The sequence below is a fragment of the Carassius auratus genome, linkage group LG30F, assembly GCF_003368295.1.
Source record: "Carassius auratus strain Wakin linkage group LG30F, ASM336829v1, whole genome shotgun sequence".
NCBI classification, from domain to species: Eukaryota; Metazoa; Chordata; class Actinopteri; order Cypriniformes; family Cyprinidae; genus Carassius; species Carassius auratus.
The window spans coordinates 1,529,454-1,556,500 of record NC_039294.1 but is presented as its reverse complement, the minus strand read 5'-3'; the positions used below and the strand labels follow the sequence as shown (position 1 = coordinate 1,556,500).

The following is a 27,047-nucleotide window of genomic DNA, read 5'->3' as shown; positions in this document are numbered from 1 at the left end:
GCAGCTGATACTTCAACAAAATGTTGTACACAAAAAAATTTAAGTCTTGCAGAATCCAGCAGAAACTGAAAGGTCCAACAGACAAATCCTCTGAAATATTCCAAGAGGAATTATATCAAATTCCCACCATATTTCAGGCCAGCGTGGAATCATCTGACCACTGCGAGTCATGTGAGAGATACTGTACAAGAAAATCGGACTTTATGATCTATGCTTAAAGAAATTAATGAAAAAACAATCAATGCATTTTGAAAACAATGGAATTCTAGTAGTTTGTGAGTACAGATGCTTCCGATTTATTGGGATGCTTTTGAACAACAGTAAAACTTTTATGTCTGTGACTCAAAGCAATGTTTTCTGAGCACAATTAAATCAGTCATCAAACCTGACAAGAAAACAAATAGCTGGGGGGGGGGGGGGCATGATTAATTTGCAATTATTGCAGACTGGAGTAAGTTAAACTAGAGAAAAAAAACACTTTAAAATGAAAAAGAAAACACTTTTAATATTTACTAGTGAACCATATTTGGAGGGTCTAAAGTGTTTACTTACATTTCCTTATTCAATTCAGCATTAAGAAACAATCAACAGAAATCAGCAGAATTTCATTTAACCCCACTAGACCAGACTATCGCCATCCTAATTCTATAACCATCTCTAGCCACCCCATGCCATGCTGTTATGCACTGCCATTGATCTAAATGACCTTCTACACCAGCTATAGACTCATCTGTACTGTAAGCATACAGTAGCAAACTATTAGTGCGCTTCAGCAAGACTCTATGGTGGTCATCTTGCCGGCGTCTATGGTTTAGTACTATGATTTGAGCTCTACACTTATAGTCACCTTTTGATCCCAAACCTCGTCCCAACCTGTGCACCAAAAATATCAAACAGACACAAAAACATGATATGAAATGAAACAGTGTCACTTGTGCAGCACTATCATTTAACCTCATTTTTCACAGGATTCTGTAAAACATCGGATATCTTCAGGCGCCTTTACAGTCTTTTAAAGTGATTTTTAATGTGTAATTGATAAGTAGGTTAACATTACTTTCAATTTATGAAGTAGTTACATTTTCTTTACACTACTGTTGAGAAGTTGGAAGTATTTTTATTTATATAAGTAAGGCGCTCTCTGTGTTATTTTAGTGCAACGTCTAATAGTAAAAGGATGTATCATTTTAAGTGTGAAAGATTTAATTCCTATGGTTAGAGATTTAAACATTCTGCTTCCTTCAAAACATCACAACATCCGAGAATAAGCAAAACTTTCCGGAATCCAAAATGAGGTCAGTTAAGAGAATGCTACAATTTTTGCTATCAGACCAAGAGAACTAACTGATAGAAACACAAGTGTGTGTGTGTGTGTTGTCAAAGGCTACTCTTTTTACAGGTTACTGGAACAGATCTGTTTCCAAACATTCAGCGAGACAATCCTCTTTTCAGGCCTGAGGGCAGGCAAAGCCTATCCCAACATCCAATCTCTGCTCGAACCGAAAGGGAGGAGATACGGAGAAAACAGATAGAGAAAGAGAGAGAAAGAGAGAGAGAGGAAGGGGTGAGGGCAAATTAATCAGCAAAGACAAAAAAAGTGAATGAAAACAACAAAGGAGAAAAAGAGAGAGAGAGAGGGAGCAATTCAGCAAAAACAAAACCTGCTAGTGAAAAGCTGAGGGTGTTGATTGTGTGTGTGTGTGTGTGCGCGTCAGGAAGCCCCCTCTGCTTTCATTAATTATGAGGACAAAGATGAACCCCAAACAGATGGGACGGAGAGAGGTCCACCCCCTCCTGAGTACGCACACACACACACACACACACACACCGCACACACTGCCTTTTACTCCACACAGTCATCAATATATAAATATATATCTATGAAGTATACTTCATATTCACTCTTTAGATCTGCTTCTTCATCACTTTACACACACACGAGCTCATGTAGGTCTACACTTTACATTTCATTTGCATCAAGTTAAGCATCACTATTATCACTCAAATAATAAGTATAGTTAGCTGATTTGAACAAATATTGTCAAATATTGAAACTCAACGAGTTCAGCATCCTGCAGAGTTTGAGCTTCATGAATGATGTGCTTTTACTTTTACTAAGCCATTTACTGGACATAAAAACAACCTAAATACAATTTAAGAACATAAAAAAAAACATTATTATGAGGAAAGCTTTTAGACTTTATACTGTAATGTTGTATCACATATAGTGAATTTGCATCTGTTTGGCTGGGCTAAAACTGAATTTTATAAATTAAATGAAATTATATATTATATAATCAATATAAATATGTAAATATAAACTAATATACTTACATATTTATAAATAAATGTATAAAATAAGTACATTTTATAAAAAAATATATATATATATATTATAAATTAGACTAGATTTTTGAAATCCCTGATATTATTAGCTACATAGCCTTCAAACATGTTTACATAAATACAAATCTATATAACATTATATGTAATATATTATACAAAAGTATTATATACTTAGAATATATTTTAATAATATTATTATATTTTATTAATAATAATGATCATTTTTATTCATTAAATATATAACAATTTATATTGTTAAAGTGCTTTTCATTAACTCTCTCTCTCTCTCTCTCTCTCTCTCTCTCTCTCTCTATATATATATATATATATATATATATATATATATATATATATATACATTTAATATATTTTAGTTATTTTTATAAGGTTAAAATAATAAATGGTTTAAAGATTAATACTGTATATTTTAATGTTTTGGTGCCACATTTCTGTGGAAGTTATTTACCTTTATGTTAAAGGTAGTACCTATAATCTTGGCCATACAAAAAATAAATGATCATACTTTTTTCTTTTTTATGTACTGCAACGTTAACAATGCATATTGCTCCTAAACTGATTTACAAGGAATATTAGTAGTGAGCAACCTAACAGTGATGGAAGAAAAGGGAAAATCCTAACATGTTTAAGTAGAAATCAAGAAACTGGCACATGCATAAACCAATTTATACAAAACAGTCATTCTCAGTATAGGCAAATATTTATATATCACTGCACCACTATGTTAAACTAATGGTGTTTGATTGTGCTGGTGGAGGCAGACCTGCTGTTGAATATGGGACTGGGCCATCAAGGTCACTGTGCATGAGTGAACAATGGCAAAGCAATTAGCTAAGGATGCACGTTAATGAGGCTCAACAACCCCACACCGTGACCAAGATGGAACAAAGGTGAGTGTGTGTGTGCTGACACGATGCAAAATCTCAGGAGAGGCTTTTCTACATCGGAAATACAATCCATTTTGTTTCCCTCAATCCGATTAGTTGCTTTGGCGATCCATACTAATTACGGACAGGGAATTCTCTCTCTCTCTCCCTCTGTCCTGTGGCCCGCACCTCGCCCATGCCGTCAGCATTTGAGAGCTAATCTCCAGAATCTAACACTAAACCGTCATACACACTCACACACGCACTCAAGGCCTCCGACGGGACGCTCATCCAAACCATTTCAAGTGTCCTTGAGCCAGTTCTCCACGATGCACAATACAGGACTGTATCTGGTGTTGAATTACAAACTGAAAACTTTTAAAATTCTAAAAATGGCCGGGGAAAAAAGCATATTATGCACAAGCATTCTATTTAAAAAGCAGAGTTAAATACATAAACACATGAAGCCGCAAGCTATAAAGAGACATACGCTCTTTACAATGCTTTCATTTCTGTGTGTACTTCTATCAAAACAGCATCTCATTTTCCACCAAACGCCTCCATCAAGAATAAATAATCATTGAGTCTAGCAGATTTGTTCAGTGTATGATCGATTCACCTTGTAACTACATGGCTACACGAGCATATCAGAGCTGAATGTGCAATAAAGCTGAAAAAGCAATTTCAGGAATGAATGAACATCAGTGTTCATTGCAGATTTGTTTATTAAGCAGCAGTTTATAATCGCTTTTGCTACACAAATATGTTTAATTAAAGCACTTGTTGAAATACTGAGCCAAGCTGACTTTATTTGACAGATGTGGATGGGCTATATAATTTGCACCTGTTTACATATTTAAAAGAAATGGAAGAAAGGCATGCTATTACTAGCAGTCTTTGCTAATGCATTACTAAATATACCCTAAATGTTAAACATAGCTGTCTTACACCGTTTATACTATAGACTCAGTAAGCAACCACCCATTAGAAACCATCCAGAATAACCTGGAAACCGCATTGCAACTCGCTAAAAAAACACTTAGAATGCCTTAGCAACTATTTAACAACACCTTGGTGACCATCAATAACACCCTAGCTTCGCTGTGGCAAGTTTTACACCGTCTTTAAAGGGTTAAGATACAACTTTTACACATTTCTAAATATTGTGTACACATAAAAATGTTTTTAAAAACACAAATAAAACTCCCACATAGTTTGCACATGGAAAAGGCGATATATTTGCATGTTCAAGACATGCACATTCAGTTGTGTCTGTTTGTAATTTAGCCTTATTTTTATGAGATTTGACAATATGACCTCTCGTTTCCAGAGCTCAGACACCCCTCGACCAACCTATCCTCTTTCACTCGTTCTTCTGAGGGCCGATAGCATGAAAAAACACTCTCAGCATGGCACATTCTTTCTGTTTTCAACACGGACCCTTTCACAATATCTTCTTTTCAGCTCCTCGCATGGATGGCAAATGCAAGGAACAGGAAAACACCCAGAAAAGACTACAGAAGGACTGAAAATGTGGAGTGAGGAAACGCTTTACTGTTACATGCAAAACTTTACAGTACCACATCAAATATCTAATAAAACAGCACATACTGCCATCTGCGTTACAGACTGTTGACGGTTCCTCTGCAGTTCTGCCGGAATCACAAAACGCTGCCGAAGTGAACGAGGAGCTATTTGCACAATAGTCTTATCTATCAAAATTGCTTCCTGTTATTGTGAATCCCTCCCCACGCAGCCTTTCAGACCCCACTGGAGTGACCTAATAACCCACAGCAACCCCACCAAAACATAGAGCCTCAAAAACCCTACGAAAAGGCCATTCAAACCCATCAATACACAGTTAACACACTGATTAGCCTTTGCATCAAAGCACAGAGCTTGCATCAGAGCTTTCCTGTATAGCTATACATCTAATGGAGATTTACATCATAGCTATCAGAATCAACATTTTTATGTGATTCTGTAACACTTATAAAATATAATTACAATTTTGAATAACTATTTTATTCCTGTGATCAAAGCTGAATTTTGAGCATCAAATTTTGAATTTTGAGAAATCATTCTGATATGCTGATTTGCTGCTCAAAAAAACATTTCTTATTCTCATCAGTGTTGAAAACACTTGTGCTGCTTCATTTTATGCTTCAAAACCTAAAGTTCAAAACAGCCACATTTATTTGAAACATAAACCATTTCAAGGGTTTTAATTCAGCGTTTCAATTTTAATTCAGTATTTTATATATATATATATATATATATAAAACTGACCCCAAACTTTTGTAAATTTGCATACAATTTTCCCCAGCACAATACACAGCATAGGAGACCTTAGACATTAATTAGTATTATATTTACTTTCTTAACAGACACATTGTTGAAGAAAAGCGCACACTTTTTCTAGTTATCATTTCTAACCTATTCTAGCTTTTTCAATAAAGGATCAATCCTGGCCCTAATTTAAATAAGATTCACTAATTAATACATCACATTATGTAAATAAAACAGATCACATGCAAATGTTGACTCGAAGCCACAAAGTATTCTAGACTAGAATTTCTCTCGACTGTTAAAAATAAATCTTGTTTTCATACATGCCAGTCTGTCCTTCTTCCTCATGAATTAAAGTGAAAAATACTTCAGACTTATTCTTGAACTGCAAAATCATTTCAAACTATGATTGATGCAACACTGATGCCATACACATGCATTATTCTACACATCTACACCATCAAGTGTTACAGAGGGTCACAGCGGTTACTGGGCGTGTTTAAGAGTGTGTGACACTCTCGGATATAACCAACAAAGTTGTTATGGTGATGATAGTCCCACAGGGCAACCGAACCCAAGAGACTGAAGTGTTGCCAGGCTGAGTCTTTCCATGCAGCAGCAGTGTTTAAGTCACCATCAATAGTTGTCAATATTCTTGCAAAAACATGCATCCAAACATGATTCGACTAGCCTCATTCTTTAATGTGAAAGGACCGGGAACAGGCCAGGACACAGCCCAAATTTTACAACAAACAAATACACACAAACACACATCTTTTAAGGGGTCTGTGGCATCTCTGTAGTAAAGCTCTGGTTTTGTCTGCTGACACACCCACACAGATCTGACAAAGGACCATCAGTGACGTCCCAGGATACACATATTCAAACACAACCTGGGTGCTTATTCAAATACAGCTACTAGCAAGCAAGCTACTCTGTGCAAGGCGGTCAAAACTGGACAAAAAAGTTCAGGAACTCAACATGTATTAGGTTTCATAGATTTACAGGCCGCTTTCATTTCCATTAAATTCCCCACGGTTTAGTAATTGTTTCATATTAATACTAAAGTATTCGGAAACATATAATAGCATATATTCAAACTATGCCGCATGCCATTTGCATTGGTGTTTAGTTACACATCTGTTCTGATCTGAGGTCACAGACATTAGGCAAAACTAATATATCAAAATGTAAGCATACAAACATGCATAGTCATAACAGCAAAATTCACTGTAAAAATGGAGGAGAAAAGTGATGTTGACGTCAAAGGCTGTGTGTCTGATCAATATTTACAGTACTACAAGTTCACTATCACTATGGCAAATACTAAAATAACTTTTAGCAGAGTGTTTGTATATCAATGTTTTCAGCTGTTGGTTATGCATTTACAAAACTGTCAATTTTCCTATTCAGCCAATGTCATGTTAATAATTTTGCATATTGCTTGATCTATTCAGCTTGTTTAATACACTTCACTGTTTGAGATTGTCAGATCTGGCTTCCGAGGAAAAACCAGATGAGAAACATGATTAATACCTAAACCTTCTTAATGCATATGAATAATATTAATTATACTAGAAACACCCTTAAACACAGGTCTAAAATGTGACAATGTGCAATAAACGATCAAAAACAGTCCAAAGTCTTTGGTTTAGTAATGGTTATACTGAGATATTTTGATTGATACCAAAATAGTGAATCGGTATTGCATGGTACTTTAAAGAATACCATTGCACTAGCATAATCATGGTATATTATTTTTGAATAATAATAAATCTGCTTCTGCGTGGTTTCCTAAAGTATATAAACGCATCTTCACAAGGTTTTTGGAGAGTTGGTCGAATCCTAGAAGATTTTGAAAAGTTTGATTCTGCCCAGTTTCGCTCCCCTGGTTGCTATGACGATGAAAAGCGCGAAAGAACGCTTTCATGTGGCGCGCTCTGCGCCAGACAGACCTGCTGGAACGGACATCGCGCCTCGTGCATGTGGAGTTAAAATGATCTTAGGAAACAAAAACCACGGAGAAGCATTCATCCGACTTAAGTGCTTAAGAAACAGAATATGAGGCAGCTGGTTCAAAAACAAAGAATAAGCCTGATGCAGGTGAGATGAAACACTGACCCTAATAGAGCATGCAGAACTACTTTTTGTATGGAATTAAATGTTAAACAAACAGATAGCTGCTATACAGAATAAAAAAAACGATTTAAAAGCTCACTGTTTTTGAATCCAGCTCGTGTCTGTTTTGGGCCAAAACATTATCCACACCGGTCTGGTCTACGTAGGTGACAAATCCAAACCCCCTGAGCAAAAGCATAACATTACGCATAAGAATCAAGTTACAAACACACAAACAAACAAGTCAGCAGTGGATGTGCGCGCGCCTCCCCCTCACCTCGAGCGCTTCGTAACCGGATCCCGCATCACCATACACTCCTTCACCTCGCCGAATTTACAAAAGTATTCCTTCAGCCCCTCTGGAGAAAGAAAAACACAATGCATTTATTTCATAACAGCAGTTTAGTGTAGCTTAAACAAAAAGCTTGCTGCTTCTAAATCAGCATTGAGACTGCCCATCTATGACCACTTTGCATCTCAACAATAGTGCTCATTATAAAGCTCTGGTAAGCATTCTTATTTTAATGTTCTAAGCTAAGCTGAGTATTTGAATAACAACACATGCATGCATAGTGTGCATGCAGCCAGAGATTTTCCACACTGCGTGCTGCATTTATACAACCACATCAGATCTTCCTCACTAGCGCCCTTGCTTTCACCTCAAATCACCACCAGCGCACTATATAAATATCGTCTGGAGCTTTCGAGGAACTATTGCGAGAGAAGTTTGAAGATAAAACATCCCATTGATCTATAAATATTCACCTATGTAAACGATGTAGCTATAACGCATTAGGCGCGTGCTTTGAATGCACGCTTTGATTTCACTGTGCATAACTATTTCCTGTTTCTAACCCATCAAACCTAGAAAGAAGAAACGCTCCTACGAGCTCACAGGAATCCATGCATTAGACTTTTTTTGTGGAAGTAGCACGCAGGACAGAAGATCACGCGTGTCTCACCTTGTGTCGTCTGCCAGCTCAACCCGCCGATGAACATTTTGCTGAAAGGTGAAAAAGAGAGTCAGATCAGACACCTGAAAGTCTTCTGAAACGCTATTGATTACTGGTGCATGTGTAAATACAGTAATCAACATCCCAAAATCGTAATAAATCAAGTGGAAAAGTGAAATTCGGCCATGATGGATAGATGGGTGCCGTTATTGCCAATGAAAACGCAGAATTGATTCTTTCCACTCCGTTAAAAAGTAACAAGTAACAAGTTCGATCATCCCCGTTTGAAAAAGCGAAATTGAACGTAATAACATAATATGCTGGAAAAATGTAACACTTCCGATTGTAACAGATGGAAACAATGTAACAGCGCGCGTCCTGGAAAGGGGGAACATGGAAACAATGTAACAGTGAGGCTCCTGGCTGTTACATTGTTTCCATTTTCGCTCTTTCGTCAAGGAACCCGCGCTTGTGTCTTTTGTCTCCGGTGGTCTCTTTCCTCCTGGTCCCAAAACTCAGGTTTAAATGAATAGATGTAAATATAGATCTCCGAAAAGTCGAACGGAGCGCGCAGAGAGGAAGCTTTACCAGGGGTCGTGTGGGGAGTCCTGCGTGGAGGAGGACAGGCTGCTCTGACTCCCTTCTGTGTCCATTCCCGTGTCCCTCTGTTGCCCGGACTGTGAGCCGAACGGGAGCCAGGAGTGTCCAACTCAAGAGCGGGTGGCCCGAGGGGGTGGGGGAGGGAGGGCCCGTCTGGAGGAGGACGGCCCAGGCCTGGATTGCGCACACACTGAGGCACCGCCTCCCGTTTGACTTTTCCCGGACTCTCGTAGTTTGCTCCGCCCATCTTTCGCCCCGGCCCCACCCACTTTAATCTGCTGTCGTACAGTAGCGGAGCAGAACGTGGTCAGTCTGAAGAAAGGGAAAGCCAACCAGACAGACAAACGGATAGATAGATAGATAGATAGATAGATAGATAGATAGATAGATAGATAGATAGATAGATAGATAGATAGATAGATAGATCAGGACAAGGTGATTGGTGGTTTGCATGAGTGGGTGGGGCCAATAGACTGACCACAACCATTTGTAGTCCTCAGGGAGGTGTTCATTGTTCCTCATAAACAACAGCATCTCACATGGTATTGTTGTCATTTTAATGTTTTGTCATTTCGTGATTTGTTGAAAATGAATAAGCACTGACATGCAGCGGGCAGGCTGGAAACAGTCTAATCACTTGGAATATTAAAGCCCGTTTCAAAATATATATTTACTGTCTCTGAACACATTTACTTTTTTTAAACATTTAAAAATAAACAACTATGTGTTTCACGAAACATCTCATAAGACAATAAAATGTGGATTTTATGTCTCCCAATTTCAGACTGCAAAAAAGCACAAGAAAAAATGACATTTGTATGCAAAAACCATGCATCTCTATGACATCTATATTGTTATCCAAAGCAACTTGAGGAAAAGCAAAAGCAATTTATCACACAAAAGCCAACAATATCAGCAGTTATTTTAAGAGCACAAACCTAGAGCAGAAATGCACCTGCAAGTACAACTTAGATATATGAAACCAGATATTTCAGTGGAAGACGAGAAAACAGATGCAAGATGAAAATCTGAATGATCAGATTCAAAATAAAACTCATGTTCCAAAAGTTTTGAGAGCAGTTCGGAGGCCAAACAGGTAGAAATGCATGCCATCATTTGTAAAAAAATTTGCATGCTTATTTATCACGGCTCATAAGTTTGTCAGCGCGGTTAGCCTGTATATGTGTGTGTGTGTGTGTGTGTGGATGCTTGTGTATTTGATTGTGGTGTCAGGATGAGTGTGTGTGTGGAGAAGCAGTATGTAGGACAGCGCCCCAGTGCTCCCGACTGGAGCTATGGGCGTGCTAAATTTCTGCATGCATGATCAATGGCTTTGAATAAAGAGAAAGAGGGAGAGGGGGAGGGGAAGGAATTAGTTTGAAAGGGGGTTGAGAAGAGGTTGAAAACAGAATGATGAGACAAGATGCATTTATGACAAATCTGGACCTCATGCACAGGCCTCATTATCAGAACTGCACAGGAAAGTACTGGAACAGTGGGTGACAATAACTGATGTACATCTGTTTTCATATGCAACTTTTATTCTTTTGCATTGCTAACGGCTTAAACACTGTCTGGTCTGGACATGACAGGGCAGGAGTCGATGAAGCAGGTACTGGAATGGCACAAAAGAGACGAAGAAAGCAAAACACAGATAAATAAGATTAATAGAGCCATGGCATCTTTAAAGAGGGGACTGGGGCTAGTTGTCACAGAAGCTATGACATTTTGAGTCAGAAGTTCAATTACACAAATGCTCGTTTCCCTAGCAGTGCTTTTACATTGCTTTCAGACGTCTAGTTCAAATTCAAGATAATTTTTGTGAATTCTGTCTTCTGAAATTACATCACATTCAACAACAAAAAATAAATAAATAAAGGCACACTTTTAAACTGCATTTTAACTGGAAGATATAATATATAAACTCAATTCTGAGAAGAAAAAACTGAATTGTAAAGACATACAATTGCATTTGCTTGGGTGGGGAATCAGAATTGTGAGATCTTTTTTGTTTATTTATTTATTTAATTTTTTTATCCCATGGTGGAAACCCATTTTCATAGTTTCACAAGTGTTCTTATTATATAATTTATTAATTACAATTTATGTTGGCTTAAACAATATGCAAATTACCTTTCATATTAATATCTATAACATGGTATACAGTATTACATTTTGCCAAACTAAAGTGGCAACTTACCCAAGAAACTGACTTTCAGAAATGAAACCCATCCAGAGAAATATTTACGGGACTCTCCACTATGCTTTTTTCCACAATAATGTTGATTGATTTAGCCTTGCATTATAAAAGTTTTATATATCATAAAAAAGTCCTATGAAACATGATGATGAGATGTTTTGCTCTGTTTCTTCCCACTCACAGTCACACAAACTGGTGTGATTTTCCTGGCCATTCATCACTCCTGGGGCTCTTGCAACCCTGAGACCTGCTCCCAGACTCACTGATTCTGTTAAGCAGGAAAGGTGGCCTAACTTTTGGCCTTTTTTTTAAAGAAATCACTTATGCTCACCAAGGCAGCATTTATTTGATCAAACATATACTGTAGAAGTCAAACTGTAATATTGTAAAATATTATTTAAATTTAAAATATGATGTTCTACTTGAACATATTTTAATAATTTATTCCTGGTGATCAAAACTGAATTTTCAGCAACATTACTCCAGTCTTCAGTGTCACATGATCTTCAGAAATCATTCTATGTTGATTTGCTGCTCAAGAAACATTTCTTATTATTATCGGTGATAAAAATATTGCATTTTTGCTGCCTATTTTTTTATTAGATTTTTATTTGAAATTAAAATTCTGTAACATAAAATGTTCTGTAACATAAACAATTTCTTTACTTTTACTTTTGATTAGTTTGATCATGCATCCTTGATCAATAAAAGTAACACAATTATGAATTTTTCTTTTATGACAAAAAATAAATAAATAATAATATAACAATAATTAGGATATTAAGTAAATATCATGTTCCATGAAGATATTTTGTACATTTTCTAACCAAAATATATCAAAGCTGCATTTTTGATTAGTAATATGCATTGCTAAGGACTTCATTTGGACAACTTTAACGGCAATTTTCTTAATTGCATTTTTCTGCACCCTCAGGATCCAGATTTTCAAACAGTTGTATCTCAGCCATCAACAAACCATGAATTAATGGTCAAAAACTTGACCCTCATCACTGGTTGTGTGGTCCAGACACACACACACACACACACACACACACACGTTTCTTTTTGTGAAAAGTGGGGACATCCCATAGGCGTAATGGTTTTTATACTGTAGAAACTGTATATTCTATCGCCATTCACCAACCCTACCCCTAAACCTAACCCTCACAGGAAACTTTGTGCATTTTTACTTTCTCAAAAAAACTCATTCTGTATGATTTATAAGCGTTTTGAAAAATGGTGACATGGCTTATGTCCTCATAAGTCACCCTCTCCTTGTAATACCTGTGTCATACCCATGTCATTATACAGAGTTGTGTCCTGATATGTCACAAAAACATGCCCACGCGTCCACACACACACACACACACACATTTACTTAATAAAATAATTACACAAAATGGCAAGTAACGCATTCAATTAACTGTGAAATTTAAAATACTGAAATAGAATTTTCTTGTCAAATGTACTCCCATTTTTACAGTCTATATTCAGTTCATATTGCGACCTCTGACCTGTAAATGCTTTATCAATATTCTAAATGTTTACAGTCATGCCAATAAACCTTAGCTGACTGATTACAGCAGGGATAGTTATAAAGCACAAAAGGTTCAATTTAGATCTAAACTACCTGTAAATCTTTCCCTCGAAAACATTAAGTTGCCAAGGAGTAAACCAGGCCAGTTTCTGATTGGATAAGAGCATCTAATGAGCCAATAAGGAAGTCTGAATGTTTCTAGTCAGGAAGTAAGCACCTGAACATGACATACAGTCATCACACCTTTACCATCAATAATGAGCACACTTCCCATCTTCATCACTGCCAAAAGGAAGAGGGAAATAGAGGGAGAGACGGAGCGCAAACGAGCACATCAAGGCCAATTGGACTGTCATCAAGATCACACAAATTTCCCATGTGACATCCCTGCTATCCAGATTACCTGAGTCAGAGATCCACAGGCTGCAAGAGCAGCCCGAGCAGCCCAATATCTCTCTTAATCCTTTTTCCATGCCCCCCTCCTTCCTTCAACATATCAGCACCATTCCTCGCCTCTATTTATAGGGTCACAGCGTTCCCTCTCTTTGTGGGACGTAGGGGGGTTCGTTCGGAGCGTCAACCTGCCTGGTCAGTGAATGGGTTAGTGACGGGTTTTGGTGGGGGTCAAGAAGGAGGACATGGGAATCCCCTAATGACCTTTGCACATTTATTTTTACTTTTTATATGTTTAGTATCCATCCGATCATGTGTGATCTTAAAGGGATAGGTCACCCAGAAATGATAATTCTGTCATCGTTTACTTGCGTGTTGCAAGTAATCTTACACCATCCATCTAGCTCTATAAATGGTAAAATATATGTAGACTTGCAGTAAAATAAAATGGGTGACAAAAATCCTACATAAGAAGGGACCAGGGCCATAGAGAGACAAGAATATAACAGAGACTTCAAGAGTGAACTTTTTTGACTTTATGCCAAAAAGCAACCACAAGTAATGTCTTGGCAACCACTTTCCCTATCTTGGAGGTTTTGCATGAGGATTCACATTTTCTTCAGAAGATTTAAAAACATAATTGATAATAATTATCTGAATATGAATATCTATGTCTTCCCATTTTCTTCATGTTGTTCCAAACCTGCAAAAGCTCTTTTACAGTGTGTGCAGTTCATCTTGAGAGAGACTGTTTTAACAGACTTGACTTTTCTTTTGATTTTTGCCGTTTCTGCTGCTGGAAAGGCCCAGACTTATAATTTTTTTCCTCTTTTTATTTTTTAAAAGCCACTTCATCAAAACAGCTTCCCACTTTTACATCAACTTAATTTAAACTCTTTTAAATAGATTAAGAAATAATTTACTCACAAAATTCTCTCAAATTTTTTCTCACCTTCATGTTCTTCTTTCTTCCATGTGGAACACAAAAGGACACTTGAAGAATGTCAAAGCTGCTTTCCATTCAATGAAATCATACAGGACTGTTGAGCTGCAAAAACCACAACAAGAAAAACACTTTAAAAGCACCACAAAAGTAACATCCTTTTAAAAAAGCAATGCACACTATCGTTCAAATGTTTTTTTTTTTTTTTAAAGAAGTCTCTAACGCTCACCAAGGCTGCATTCATTTGATCAAAAAAAGGTAAAAAATTTTCTAAATATTATTGTAACTCAAAATAATTATTTTCTATTTTAATATATTGTAAAATGTAATTTATTTTTGTAATGCTCTGCTTTATTTTCAGCATCATCACTTCAGTCTTCAGTGTCACATGATCTTCAGAAATCATTCTAATATACTGATTTGGTGCTCAAGAAACATTTATAATTAACCTATTTTCCATCTTGAACACAGTTGTGCTGCTTCACATTTTTGTGGAAACTGTGGTTCCCTGTCAAGGGAACTTTAAACTGCGTCCTCTGAAGGGACACTATGGGGAACACCTCGTCGTGACCCGTGTCTGAAGCATACTTTGAAAAACGCCAATGTGTTGGCCGGCGACAGCCTCTGACGTCGCTACCGGCGCGACTATAAATACGCACCCGTAGGACCCGTCACTTATCTTCTTCGTCTTCATTGACTGTTTTGTTTGAAGCGTGCATCTGAGAAACGTCCAGAACGGTAAGAGCGATCTATTATCGTTATAATGGCATCCACTAGCAAGGAGTTTAAACAGTGTGTGCATCCATGTCAGTGTTATTTGACACCTGATGACACACACAGTCTTTGCGTCTCTTGTTTGGGCGAAGAGCACGCGCGCGATGTCCTTGAGGGGGCAATCTGCGCGCACTGCGAGCGTTTTTCTATGAAAAAGCTCCGCTCTCGTTTGTCATCTGGATCTCGTGGCTCAGGACCCGCCGTTGCCGAGGCATGGAGGAGAATGAGCTTGTGGGGATCACAGGTGGATCTCGCTGAGGAGTGTAGAGAGGGACTTTTCCTCTCACACTCTCCGGCGGCAAACGAGAGTGAACTTCGGGAGGAAGATGCGTTGTCATTAACCCTTTCTGACACTGAAGTCAGTGCTCTGCTGGGTTCTACCCAGAAAGAGCAGGAGATATTTGAGAGTGGCGAAGAAGCTGAGGCTGAGCCGCTCATTTCTCCTGCTCTGTGTATGGGGAGCTGTTAGAGGTTATGGATCGCGCCGCGGCAAAATAAAAATAAAAAAATAATAATAAATAATAAATTTCCTTTACAGTGCTCAGTTCCAGCCTTGTGCTCTGGCCACGATCACAGGCTTTCGGCAGGCGGCCGTGCCGCGTGGGTTCGCCCCCCCCCCAGGGCGCGACACCCACCGCGGAGCGAGTTCCACGTGTGGGAAGCGAGCGCTCTGCGGTTGCTCATCCCACACCCCTCCCGAGGAGCCTGGCTGATCGTCAGAACTGGCACAGCACTGCAGGGAATTTCATGGATATCCGGCCCAGTCACCCTGAGGGACCGCCTGGCTGCTTGGCGCATCCGGGGAGGTGGTAGTTACGGAGTCCTTCTGTATGTACTGCCTCAGGTGATGCTCCCCTCGCTTGAGGGTTGGAGCTCGCCTCTCCCGTGCGATCCAGCGCCTCTGCGATGCTTAGGAACCTTTCTGTACACACGCTAAGCCTGTGTACTGTCTCAAAACCACATGGTGGTCAGTGTGCACGTGAGCACTTTGCGCACTGTCTCAAATCGTGGTAAGTGTGCACGCAAGTCTCTGCGCACTTTCTAAAATCTTGTACGGTAAGGGTTACGCGCTCCGCTTCGTTCCCTTTCTTAAGATGATTAGCCCCGAGGTTCCTTGGGCTTCATTCAACCAGTGTGTATTTGTTATACACCCCAAGCATCGCTTCCCTCAACATGAGGGGCTGTGTGGACTCCCGCATATTGTGTTTTTTTTTCAGATAGTAGGCTTCACCAGGTCTCTCTGAAAGCGAGCTCCCACATACTGTGGTTGTTAGGTAGTAGGCTTCACCAGGCCTCCCTGGAGATTTAGCTCCTACATGCTGTGCGTTTCCACTAAAAAACAAGCTCCCACGGTTTGTGGTTGTCAGGTAGTAGGCCTCACCAGGCCTCCCTGGAGTCGAGTTCCATATTACCTTCCACTGAGGTGGTTATCTGGTAACAGGTAGTAGGCCTCTCTAGGCCTCTCTGTAGGTGAACTCCCACATATTGTGGTTATCAGATAGTAGGCTTCACAGGTCTCTCTGAAGGTGAGCTCCCACATACAGTGGTTGTCAGGTAACTTTTCTGTACACACGCTAAGCCTGTGTACTTTCTCAAAACAACATGGTGGTCAGTGTGCACGTGAACACTTTGCGCACTGTCTCAAATCGACGTAAGTGGTAAGTGTGCACGCAAGGCTCTGCGCACTTTCTAAAATCCTGTACGGTAAGGGTTACGCGCTCCGCTTCGTTCCCTTTCTTAAGATGATTAGCCCCGGGGTTCCTTGGGCTTCATCCAACCAGTGTGTATTTGTTATACACCTCAAGCACCGCCCCTCAACATGGGGGGCTGTGTGGGCAATTCTCGCGGTAGTTTAGCAGCGCTCCCCTTTTCAAAAAGGGTCGCCTATGAGCATGCTGCTCGGAGCTCGGAGTCCTCCTCTCATGGGAGACTGAATTCTCGTTTTTTTCATCAGAGCGCTCCAGTACTACATACTGTTTTGAGACGCTCTGTGAGAGCAGACCTCCTGCTGAGGCAGGGGCTGAGGCTCGGGGAATGGCGCCTTTGCACCAAGGTGTTGAAGCAGAGTTAGAGAGTTTGGCCAGACCTGGGTGGATCGGTTTTGCGGCTCAAGAGAGCGTTGCACTATCCCCTCTGGCTTCCTCTGACTCATCCAGCTCCATTGGGGCTGGACGCCATGGTACAGGCGTGGCCGAGGCTTCATCTGTACGTTCCGTCCTCCAATTGCTCTGCTCCCGGGCCATTCCATCTACGAGCTGCTCTATCAGAGTGCCACGAGAGCCCCTCCTTTGTGACAGGCAAGACTGGTAATAAACAGTGCTAAGTTCTTAGCCGTATCCCTTTAAAGGAATCTTTCGTGATTCCAAGCCTTCAGCTCTACCCCGGGCCGAGGCCCTTCAGGTAAGTTGGGTATGTAGCTTAGGCCTTTGGCCATAAGGGATAATGTCATGGACAGCCGTCGAACCGTCCCAGGGGCGACTCCCAGTGAAATGGTAGAGTTGGTACTTAGTGTTTGCCATGATTCTGGCCTGCACTCCCCTCAGCATGGTGGCGTGGGTATACTGTTCCCCATAGTGTCCCTTCAGAGGACGCAGTTCGAAGTTCCCTTGACAGGGAACGTCTCAGGTTACGAATGTAACCATGGTTCCCTGAGAGGGAATGAGACACTGCGTCCTCTAGCTCCCTGCCATGCTTCGGACGCAAGCTTCACGAAGAAGATAAGTGACGGGTCCTACGGGCGCGTATTTATAGTCGCGCCGGTAGCGACGTCAGAGGCTGTCGCCGGCCAACACATTGGCGTTTTTCAAAGTATGCTTCAGACACGGGTCACGACGAGGTGTTCCCCATAGTGTCCCTTCAGAGGATGCAGTGTCTCGTTCCCTCTCAGGGAACCATGGTTACATTCGTAACCTGAGACGTTTTTCACAGTTTTCTTGATAAGTTGAAAGTTTATTTGAAAGAGAAAAAATTTGATATTCTAAATATATTCACTGTTATTTTTGATCAATTTAATGTGTACTTGCTGAAACAAACTAAATCTTACTAACCACAAACTTGAGAAGCAAATTTTTTTTTTACAAAACTGGCAAAAAATAAATAAATAAAATGTTTTATGTACAAACATCATTAAAATGAAATTAGATTTATGCCTACAAAAGTATATATATATATATATATATATATATATATATATATATATGTGTGTGTATATATACACACACACACACACAAACACATGTGCACGTTTTTTGCTGCTTTTGTAAATGTATCTTGTTTTTAAGTTTTAATGTTTAAAATACTGTTTACAGAAAAAAACATTTAAGCAACCTAATTTACTAGCAGGAATATTAATAGGAAACATGCTGTTTTGCCAAAATTTCCAAGTCCTCTTGAATCATAAGCATTTGTGAGTAACCGAACAAAATGAAAGTATTTCTCTCCGCTGTGGTCATGCATGCCTTCACTGCATTGAAAAGTGCAGTGCTACAACATGCTACAAAACATCTGCTTTTGAGTTTCACAGAGGACAAAGGCAAAATAAAGAATAAAAAAAAAAACAGTATTCTTCCACCAAACAATGTAGTTCATCAGAAACCGTTGTGGTTCCAACAAAGTGATTGGCGAGCAACACACAGAAGTAAACAAAGGTGTATGTTTGTAGAGTAATTTACAACAGCTTCGTACACGGCTCAACCAATCAGAATCAAGGACCAGAACTATCCATTTTATTATGGTAAATCAAAGATGGACAAAATTAATTTATTTAAATAAATGACTCCTTTAACAGCAACAATAATGACGCAGTATTTTTCTGGATAAGTGACAGCATGAAAGGTCAAAGGGTGAATCTCGGCTGATCTCTCACTGTGCCACTGCTGTCATCGTTGCACACTGTAAACCAACACTCATATAGATCCCCCCCGCCTGCCACTTCGACTCAGTTACACTTGTTCTTTGCTGACCAGCTGGACACACACACACACGAGTGTTTTGTATCGAGCGAAGCAGCAGAGAAGATACCAATCACTGTTCATTTTATTTTATTTCTTAATTCTTTTCCATTTCTTGTGAAGCCCGATGGGATTTTTGCCAATGTGTGGATGTGTTTTACAGTTTGCCCTGCAATTATTTTTGTCCGTTTATCAGATTCACACAGAAAAAAGGGAGATAAAGAGTGCAAAGAAATAAACCGTCAAGGGAATAGCGAGGAAGGCCCACAGACAGTGGCGAATTAGAAACAGAAAGGGCCCAGAGCGAGAGAGGAGGAACGGTGGCGTACAGCTTTTGTAGGCTTTGTGAGGCTCAAATTGTCTCCTTCTCTGGGAAAGTGGAAACTCAACACCCCCCACAGGAGGTCTGGTTACCTGGTGAGAGTGGAAGAAAGGAAGAAAAACACAACGACTGAGCAAGGGAGGGGCGCAAAAGTGCCAAGAGAGAATTGGGAGAACAGGGAAGAGGAAGACAGGACGAATTGTTAACATAAAGATGGGATCACCGCAGGATGAACGAGTGATTTAGTAGCCTTCTGAAACGAAGGAGGGGTCTGATCAGAAATGTTTGCTAACAAAATGCAGAACTTGAATCATTTGTGATCACATGATCTAGTGTAGTTAAATTCACAATATATTTAAAGACCTTAAGACTGCCGTTTTCTTTTCTGTGTCCATATGTTTAGTTTACAGTAGGCGACAGGTGTCATTTGATTGATAGTTTCAACTTTTTTAGCAAGCTCTTTTAGTATAATTGTAAAAATGTCCACCTTCAGGTTGTCTTTTTGCCGTGATCAGGCTTTTGAGGAACGTTTATTTGTTCATCTCTCAATCATAAATGTATTGCATTGCATTATATGATTTGAATCTACAGAACTTTTGATTATGAACTCAGCATTTTTCTTTTTGGGAGATACAGAGCTAGTACATAACATATATGTTTCTTTTTTTCTTTTTTCTTTCTAATGTTCAAGAAACGGTTAGGCTTTACAGGGTTAAAACATACTTGGAACACATCTTAAAGTTACTTCATGTAATTTGGAAAAGTTGGGAAAGTTAAATGGAGTCTCCTTTCCTCTTGCGCCCTCTTTAGACCAAAGCCAGAAGTATACGAATGTATATTTACATTTATTCATTTATGTGCTCTTTTGACTTGGGTCAGTAAACAATCCCCTAGTAACCATCCACAACACCCAAGCAACCACCTACAATACCTTTTCGACCATTTAGAAACATTCTGAATTTTGTACAGGCAAGCAAACCTCACATTTTCTTTAGAAAATGGAAAAATAATTAATTAATTAATTAATAAACATAAAATATTGTCTAATTTCAATCTCTAATCTATTCTCCAAATAATGACTTATGTATTCATTTGAATGAGATCCTCATAGAAAACACATGCCCAGTCATGGACTGAGAAGACTCCACCCGTTTGATCTTAGTTGGGATGTCATCAAACATCTAATAAAGCACATCAGATGTGATTACTGGGTGTGGCGTGCAGGTAACATGAACATGGGGAGGAAACTGCACCTACTGCTATTACTAAATTATTGAATGTTGTCGTCCAATAATCAAAAATAATAATAATAATAATAATAATAATAATTAACCTGGCATGAAATATTAAACCATTCAAAGGTGAAAGGCTTAATTCAAAGAACATCAACTGGATGTCAGCCAGTAATTGTTTAAACTCACATATGTTTTTTCCACAAAAATGTGTTATTAGCTAATATTATTATATTTTCATTCTGGAACGTCTCCTTTCGGAACCTTTTTTTCGAAGGGCTTAATGTAAGTAAATATAAGACTGTGTGGTAATATACATGGTATTATAGGTCAGGCTTAAAATGCAATAAAAGATTTTGCATTCACAATTTGTAACAATGATTCTGCTCTGTCTATTTTCAGCAAAAAATAAATAAATAAATAAAAAAACAATAAGGATACCCCTACCTGAAGAGGAAACCTCAACCTTAGCAGCAAAGACTTTCCACCAGATGTCAGCAAACATGCTAAATAAATTTAGCAGAAAAAGCCAATGGCCTCATTTAACCCACACAATTCTGTCACATTCACCTTCTATATTTTTGTATGTGATAACACTAAGGATGTGATTATGATAATAACCATTTCGACAGGAAGTGGAATCACTTTGATGAGTCATATCACTCAGTGTCTGCTGCACTCGGTGTCTGGGAGGTGTAGAAAGAGGAAGTCTGTACAGTAGTTATCACTTTCATCCTGTCCTTGTGAAAACAAGCTATTTTTAAGACCATAATCTGACCTGAATCCAGTCCATCAATTAAAGTCTTGTGAAAACAAAAGCTCAGTGTTTGTAAACAAATCCTTCATTCAGATCTTTCTATCTGTCATAGTTCTTACATCTTATTCACATCAAATTAAAATATGGCATATAAATATTGCATTGCACCTGGTTTGCAGCCAATGAAATGACAAAAAACCTGGTAACACATATTGATTGAACCCTTTAAGGTTTTTAATAAAAATGTTCTGCAACAAAAAAAAAAAAATGTGTTGAAAAAAATATCACTATAGCATGCCTGAGATAACCGCAGATGCATTTGAAAATAAATAAATAAATAAATAATTATATATATATATGTGTGTGTGTGTGTGTGTGTAAATGTGTGTGAGAGTGTTGCATATACAAACCCGATTCCAAAAAAGTTGGGACACTGTACAAATTGTGAATAAAAACAGAATGATATGATGTGGAAGTTTAAAATTTCAAGATTTTATTTAGAATACAACAAAGATGACATATCAAATGTTGAAACTGAGAAAATGTTAAATTTCACAGAATCAACACATCTCAAAAAAAGTTGGGACAAGGCCATGTTTAGCACTGTGTGGCATCCCCTCTTCTTTTTATAAGAGTCTGCAAACATCTGGGGACTGAGGAGACAAGTTGATCAAGTTTAGGAATAGGAATGTTGTCCCATTCTTGTCTAATACAGGCTTCTAGATGCTCAACTGTCTTGGGTCTTCTTTGTCGCATCTTCCTCTTTATGATGTGCCAAATGTTTTCTATGGGTGAAAGATCTGGACTGCAGGCTGGTCATTTCAGTACCCGGATCCTTCTTCTACACAGCCATGATGTTGCAATTGATGCAGTATGTGGTCTGGGATTGTCATGTTGGAAAATGCAAGGTCTTCTCTGAAAGAGACGACGTCTGGATGGAGCATATGTTGTTCTAGAACTTGCATATACCTTTCAGCATTGATGGTGCATTTCCAGATGTGTACGGACTCATGCAACCCCATACCATCAGAGATGCAGACTTCTGAACTGAGCGCTGATAACAACTTGGGTTGTCCTTGTCCTCTTTAGTCCGGATGACATGGCGTCCCAGTTTTCCAAAAAGAACTTCAAATTTGGATTCATGTGACTACAGAACAGTTTTCCACTTTGCCACAGTCCATTTTAAATGAGCCTTGCCTGTGCTTCTGGATCATGTTCAGATATGGCTTCTTTTTTGACCTATAGAGTTTTAGCCAGCAACGGTGAATGGCACGGTGGATTGTGTTCACCGAAAAAATTTTCGGTTGAGATTTCCATTACAGTAGCATTCCTTTTTGTGATGCAGTGCCGCAGGGCCCGAAGATCACGGGCATCCAGTATCATTTTCCAGCCTTGACCTTTACTCACAGAGATTGTTCCAGATTCTCTGGATCTTTGGATAATATTATGTACTGTACATGATGATAACTTCAAACTCTTTGCAATTTTTCTCTGAGAAACTCCTTTCTGATATTGCTCCACTGTTTTTCGCTGCAGCATTGGGGGAATTGTTGATCCTCTGCCCATTTTGACTTCTGAGAGACACTGCCACTCTGAGAGGCTCTTTTCATACCCAATTATGTTGCCAAATGCAAAAAAAGTAGCAAATTGGTCCTCCAGCTGTTCCTTATATGTACAAATAACTTTTCCGGCCTCTTATTGCTACCGGTCCCAACTTTATTGGAATGTGTAGCTCTCATGAAATCCAAAATGAGCCAATATTTGGCATGACATTTCAAAATGTCTCACTTTCAACATTTGATATGTTATCTATATTCTATTCTGAATAAAATAAAAAGTTTATGAGATTATTCCATTCCTTTTTTACTCACAATTTGTACAGTGTCCCAACTTTTTTGGAATCAGGTTTGCATATATACATAGTTGGAAATGAAAAATTTTAAAAATATTAATTAAAAAACTATAACAATATATCAAAGATACATAGACACCTTAGACTTGTTCACTAGTGTTGGGAACGTTACTTTAAAAAAGTCATTAGTTATAGTTACTCACTACTTGTTCAAAGAAGTAACTGAGTTAGTAACTGAATTACTCTATAATAAAAGTAACTCATTACCAGGGAAAGTAACTATTTGCGTTACTGTAAAAAAATAAAATAAAAATAAAATAAAAAAGTTGCTACATGTTAGAGAATTTGTACTTTTTTTTTTTTTTTTTTTTTTTTCAGTTTTCACAAGTCAGTTGAAATGAGTAGAACAGACAGGTACATAACTTTCCATATTTATTGCACGTCAACAGACAGCAAGAGTTATATCCTGCACTTCAAGTATTATCTTTGTAAGAAAAGTGTTTTTGGCCACTAGCTTTGTAGATGCGTGTCACACATTACATATACACATTACATGCACGTTCTTGCCTTTGACCACAATTAATTTGAAGTAGTGCTTATATCTTCACCTTGAAAATGCCAACTTTTCATCGGATTGCTCCTGACTCGCCACTCTGCTGCGAATCTCTGTGTAGCTGTTGCGTGTGTGTGTGTGTTTGGCGCCGCCAGCATGTGTGTAAAAACACTGGCTCTGATTGGCTACCATGAAACAAATGACTCTGCCTTAGCCAATCATAACCGCTTATCTCGTCATTAACCCACCTGCTCACTCGCTGTGTGAGCCAGGGGTGCGTTCGGATTGCATAGTTTATTAAATCAATGCATAGTAACGCACCACATTTAACGTTCAGTAACATTAACGTCGTTGTAACGACGGGAAAAGTAATTAGTTAGATTACCCCGTTACTGAAAAAATAACGTCGTTACCTAACGCCGTTCTTTTAAACGCCGTTATTCCAAACACTGCTAACAGCAATTATTAACTCACATGCATGGCTGTATTGATCATGAATATACATATAAAAATGATAGCACTATATTTATCTGACCCATTTACTGAAATCTGTCCACTAGTCATCTGTGTTTCCTGTTTATGTTTCTGACTCGTTATTTCAATTCCTGTAGACTTCTGTCAAGGAGGAAAATAATTATCTGTACACAGCTGCAGTCGAGGCATAAATACAGGTGCATCCCAATGAATTAGAATGTTGTGGAAAAGTTATTTTATTTCAGGAATTCAACTCAAATTGTGAAACTTGTGTATTAAATAAATTTAATGCACACAGACTGAAGTAGTTTAAGTATTTGGTTCTTTTAATTGTGATGATTTTGGCTCACATTTAACAAAAGGCCACCAATTCTCTATCTCAACAAATTAGAATATGGTGACATCAGCTAATCAACTCAAAACACCTGCAAAGGTTTCCTGAGCCTTCAAAATGGTCTCTCAGTTTGGATCAGTAGGCTACACACTCATGTGGAAGACTGCTGATCTGACAGCTGTCCAGAAGACAATCACTGACACCCTTCATAAAGAGGGTAAGCCACAAACATTCAATGTCAAAGAAGCTGGCTGTTCACAGAGTGCTGTATCCAAGCATGTTAACATAAAGTTGAGTGGAAGGATAAAGTGTGGAAGAAAAAGATGCATAACCAACTGAGAGAACCGCAGCCTTATGAGGATTGTCAAGCGAAATCTATTCATGAATTTGAGTGAACTTCACAATGAATGGAATGAGGCTGGGGTCAAGGCATCAAGAGCACCACACACAGACGTGTCGAGGAATTTGCTGAACCACAGACAACATCAGAGGTGTTTTACCTGTGCTAAGAGAAGAAGAACTGGACTGTTGTTCAGTGGTCCAAAGTTCTCTTTTCAGATAAGAGCAAGTTTTGTATTTCATTTGGAAACCAAGGTCCTAGAGTCTGGAGGAAGGGTGGAGTAGCTTGAAGTCCAGTGTTAAGTTTCCACAGTCTGTGATGATTTGGGGTGCAATGTCATCTGCTGGTGTTGGCCCATTGTGTTTTTTGAAAACCAAAGTCACTTCACCCGTTTACCAAGAAATTTTGGAGCACTTCATGCTTCCTTCTGCTGACCAGCTTTTAGAAGATGCTGATTTCATTTTCCAGCAGGATTTTGCACCTGCCCACACTGCCAAAGGCACCAAAAGTTGGTTAAATGACCATGGTGTTGGTGTGCTTGACTGGCCAGCAAACTCACCAGACCTGAACCCCAGAGAGAATCTATGGTGTATTGTCAAGAGGAAGATGAGAAACAAGAGACCAAAAATGCAGATGAGCTGAAGGCCACTGTCAAAGAAACCTTGGCTTCCAGACCACCTCAGCAGTGCCACAACTTATCACCTCCATGCCACGCAGAATTGAGGCAGTAAGTATAAAAAAGGAGCCCCTACTAAGTATTAAGTACATGTACAGTAAAGGAACATACTTTTTTAGAAGGCCAACAATTCACAAAAAAAAAATATATATATATATATATATATATATATATATATATATATATATATATATATATATATATATATATATTATTAGTCTTATGAAGTATTCTTATTTGTTGAGATTGTGAATTGGTGGGGTTTTGTGTGCACTGAATTTAACACAGAAGTTTCACAATTTGAGTTAAATTACTGAAATAAATGAACTTTTCTATGACATTCTAATTTATTAAGATGCAGCTGTATATTGAAAATTCACTATAAACTTGAACTCATTTTAGATTGTATATAATATTAAATTAGACTGCATTGCATATTAATCATATAAACCAAATTGGCACTGTAATAGAATTTGTTTGAACAAAGTGAGAGTGCTAACATTACAGTATAGATATCTGTAATCATTCTACTCTAGTTATATATTATATCACTAACTAACCTGTAAAAAGTTGACATTTGACCAAAGTCTAACTGCAGGTTATGTCACACCAAATGTACATTAAGTCTTAAGACAACCCTAAATGCATGTTTAAATTAGCAACAGCAAATAAACAATACTTCTGATGTCCTTTGCTTATGATTCAACCAACGATGATGTTGGCTGACAAAGTACTATTTTAACAGCTTTAACAACCTTAAAGATATAGTTTTGCAAAAATAAGGAATTTACTCAACAGATTTGGCGCCATTTTGAAGAGTATTACCATGCATGTGCATGATTTTCCTGACTATAAACAAGCTATGTGCTGCGCCTTGTTCACGAACAGAGGAATGCACAAGTATGCACCATACTCGATAATGGCTGCAGATTGTCCCAGAAGAGAAAGTTGATGTGGTTGTTATTTTTTGTTTTCTTTGTGCACAAAAATAATTTTGTAGCTTCTTAAAGTTATGGTTGAACTACTGATGTCACATGGACCATTTTAACTATGTCCTTTATACATTTATTTGCCTCTCGGATTTCATAAAAAATATAGTAATTTGTGTTCCGAAGATGAACGAATGTCTTACGGGTTTAGAACGACATGAGGGTGAGTAATTAATGACAGAATTTGTATTTTGGGGTAAACTATCCCTTAAACAAATATCCATGCCAACCTAATTAGTTCCAACGCATCTTCACTGAATAGTTTATTATGGAAAATGTACCAATATCTGTGTGTCTCCCATCTCATAAAGTGTTTTATACACACCCCGTGTCTTTCTCCTTCCATTCAGCTTAACTGGTTTTTCCGGTTGAAGGTTGCGCACGTTTATAAGAGGAGTGGCCGCGCGCAACACCTCGAGACCGCCGCTGCGCGTGCTGCTGACAGGACTCGCCCTTCCAAGCCTGGCTCATGAATATTAACTACGTACCGTGACGTTCGCCAAGCTGCTTGATGATTGGACGAAAGGCAAA

The 27,047-nt window shown here is 38.6% G+C and overlaps 1 protein-coding gene and 1 long non-coding RNA gene across 3 annotated transcripts in view; both read right to left on the bottom strand.

Annotated features, from left to right (window-relative positions):
- The window catches only part of LOC113068001 (RNA-binding protein Musashi homolog 1-like), a 29,536-nt gene extending 20,171 nt beyond the window's left edge, over positions 1-9,365 (bottom strand). Inside the window, exons 1-4 of one of the 2 annotated variants that reach the window (XM_026240538.1) lie at positions 9,179-9,365; positions 8,600-8,640; positions 7,915-7,996; positions 7,738-7,822 (exon numbers count right to left, since the gene is read on the bottom strand). In XM_026240538.1, coding sequence (XP_026096323.1) covers positions 7,738-7,822; positions 7,915-7,996; positions 8,600-8,640; positions 9,179-9,243 — 273 coding nt within the window. In that variant the 5' untranslated portion in view covers positions 9,244-9,365. The remainder of the gene's footprint in view (positions 1-7,737; positions 7,823-7,914; positions 7,997-8,599; positions 8,641-9,178) is intronic. The other variant, XM_026240539.1, reaches the window with a different exon arrangement.
- An 828-nt stretch (positions 9,366-10,193) lies between these two features.
- Positions 10,194-26,929, bottom strand: LOC113067926 (uncharacterized). The gene is made up of 3 exons (XR_003279465.1): positions 26,842-26,929; positions 14,273-14,368; positions 10,194-10,805 (listed from the first exon to the last, which is right to left on the bottom strand). It is a non-coding gene; the product is annotated as an uncharacterized LOC113067926 (long non-coding RNA).
- Positions 26,930-27,047: the final 118 nt, after the last annotated feature.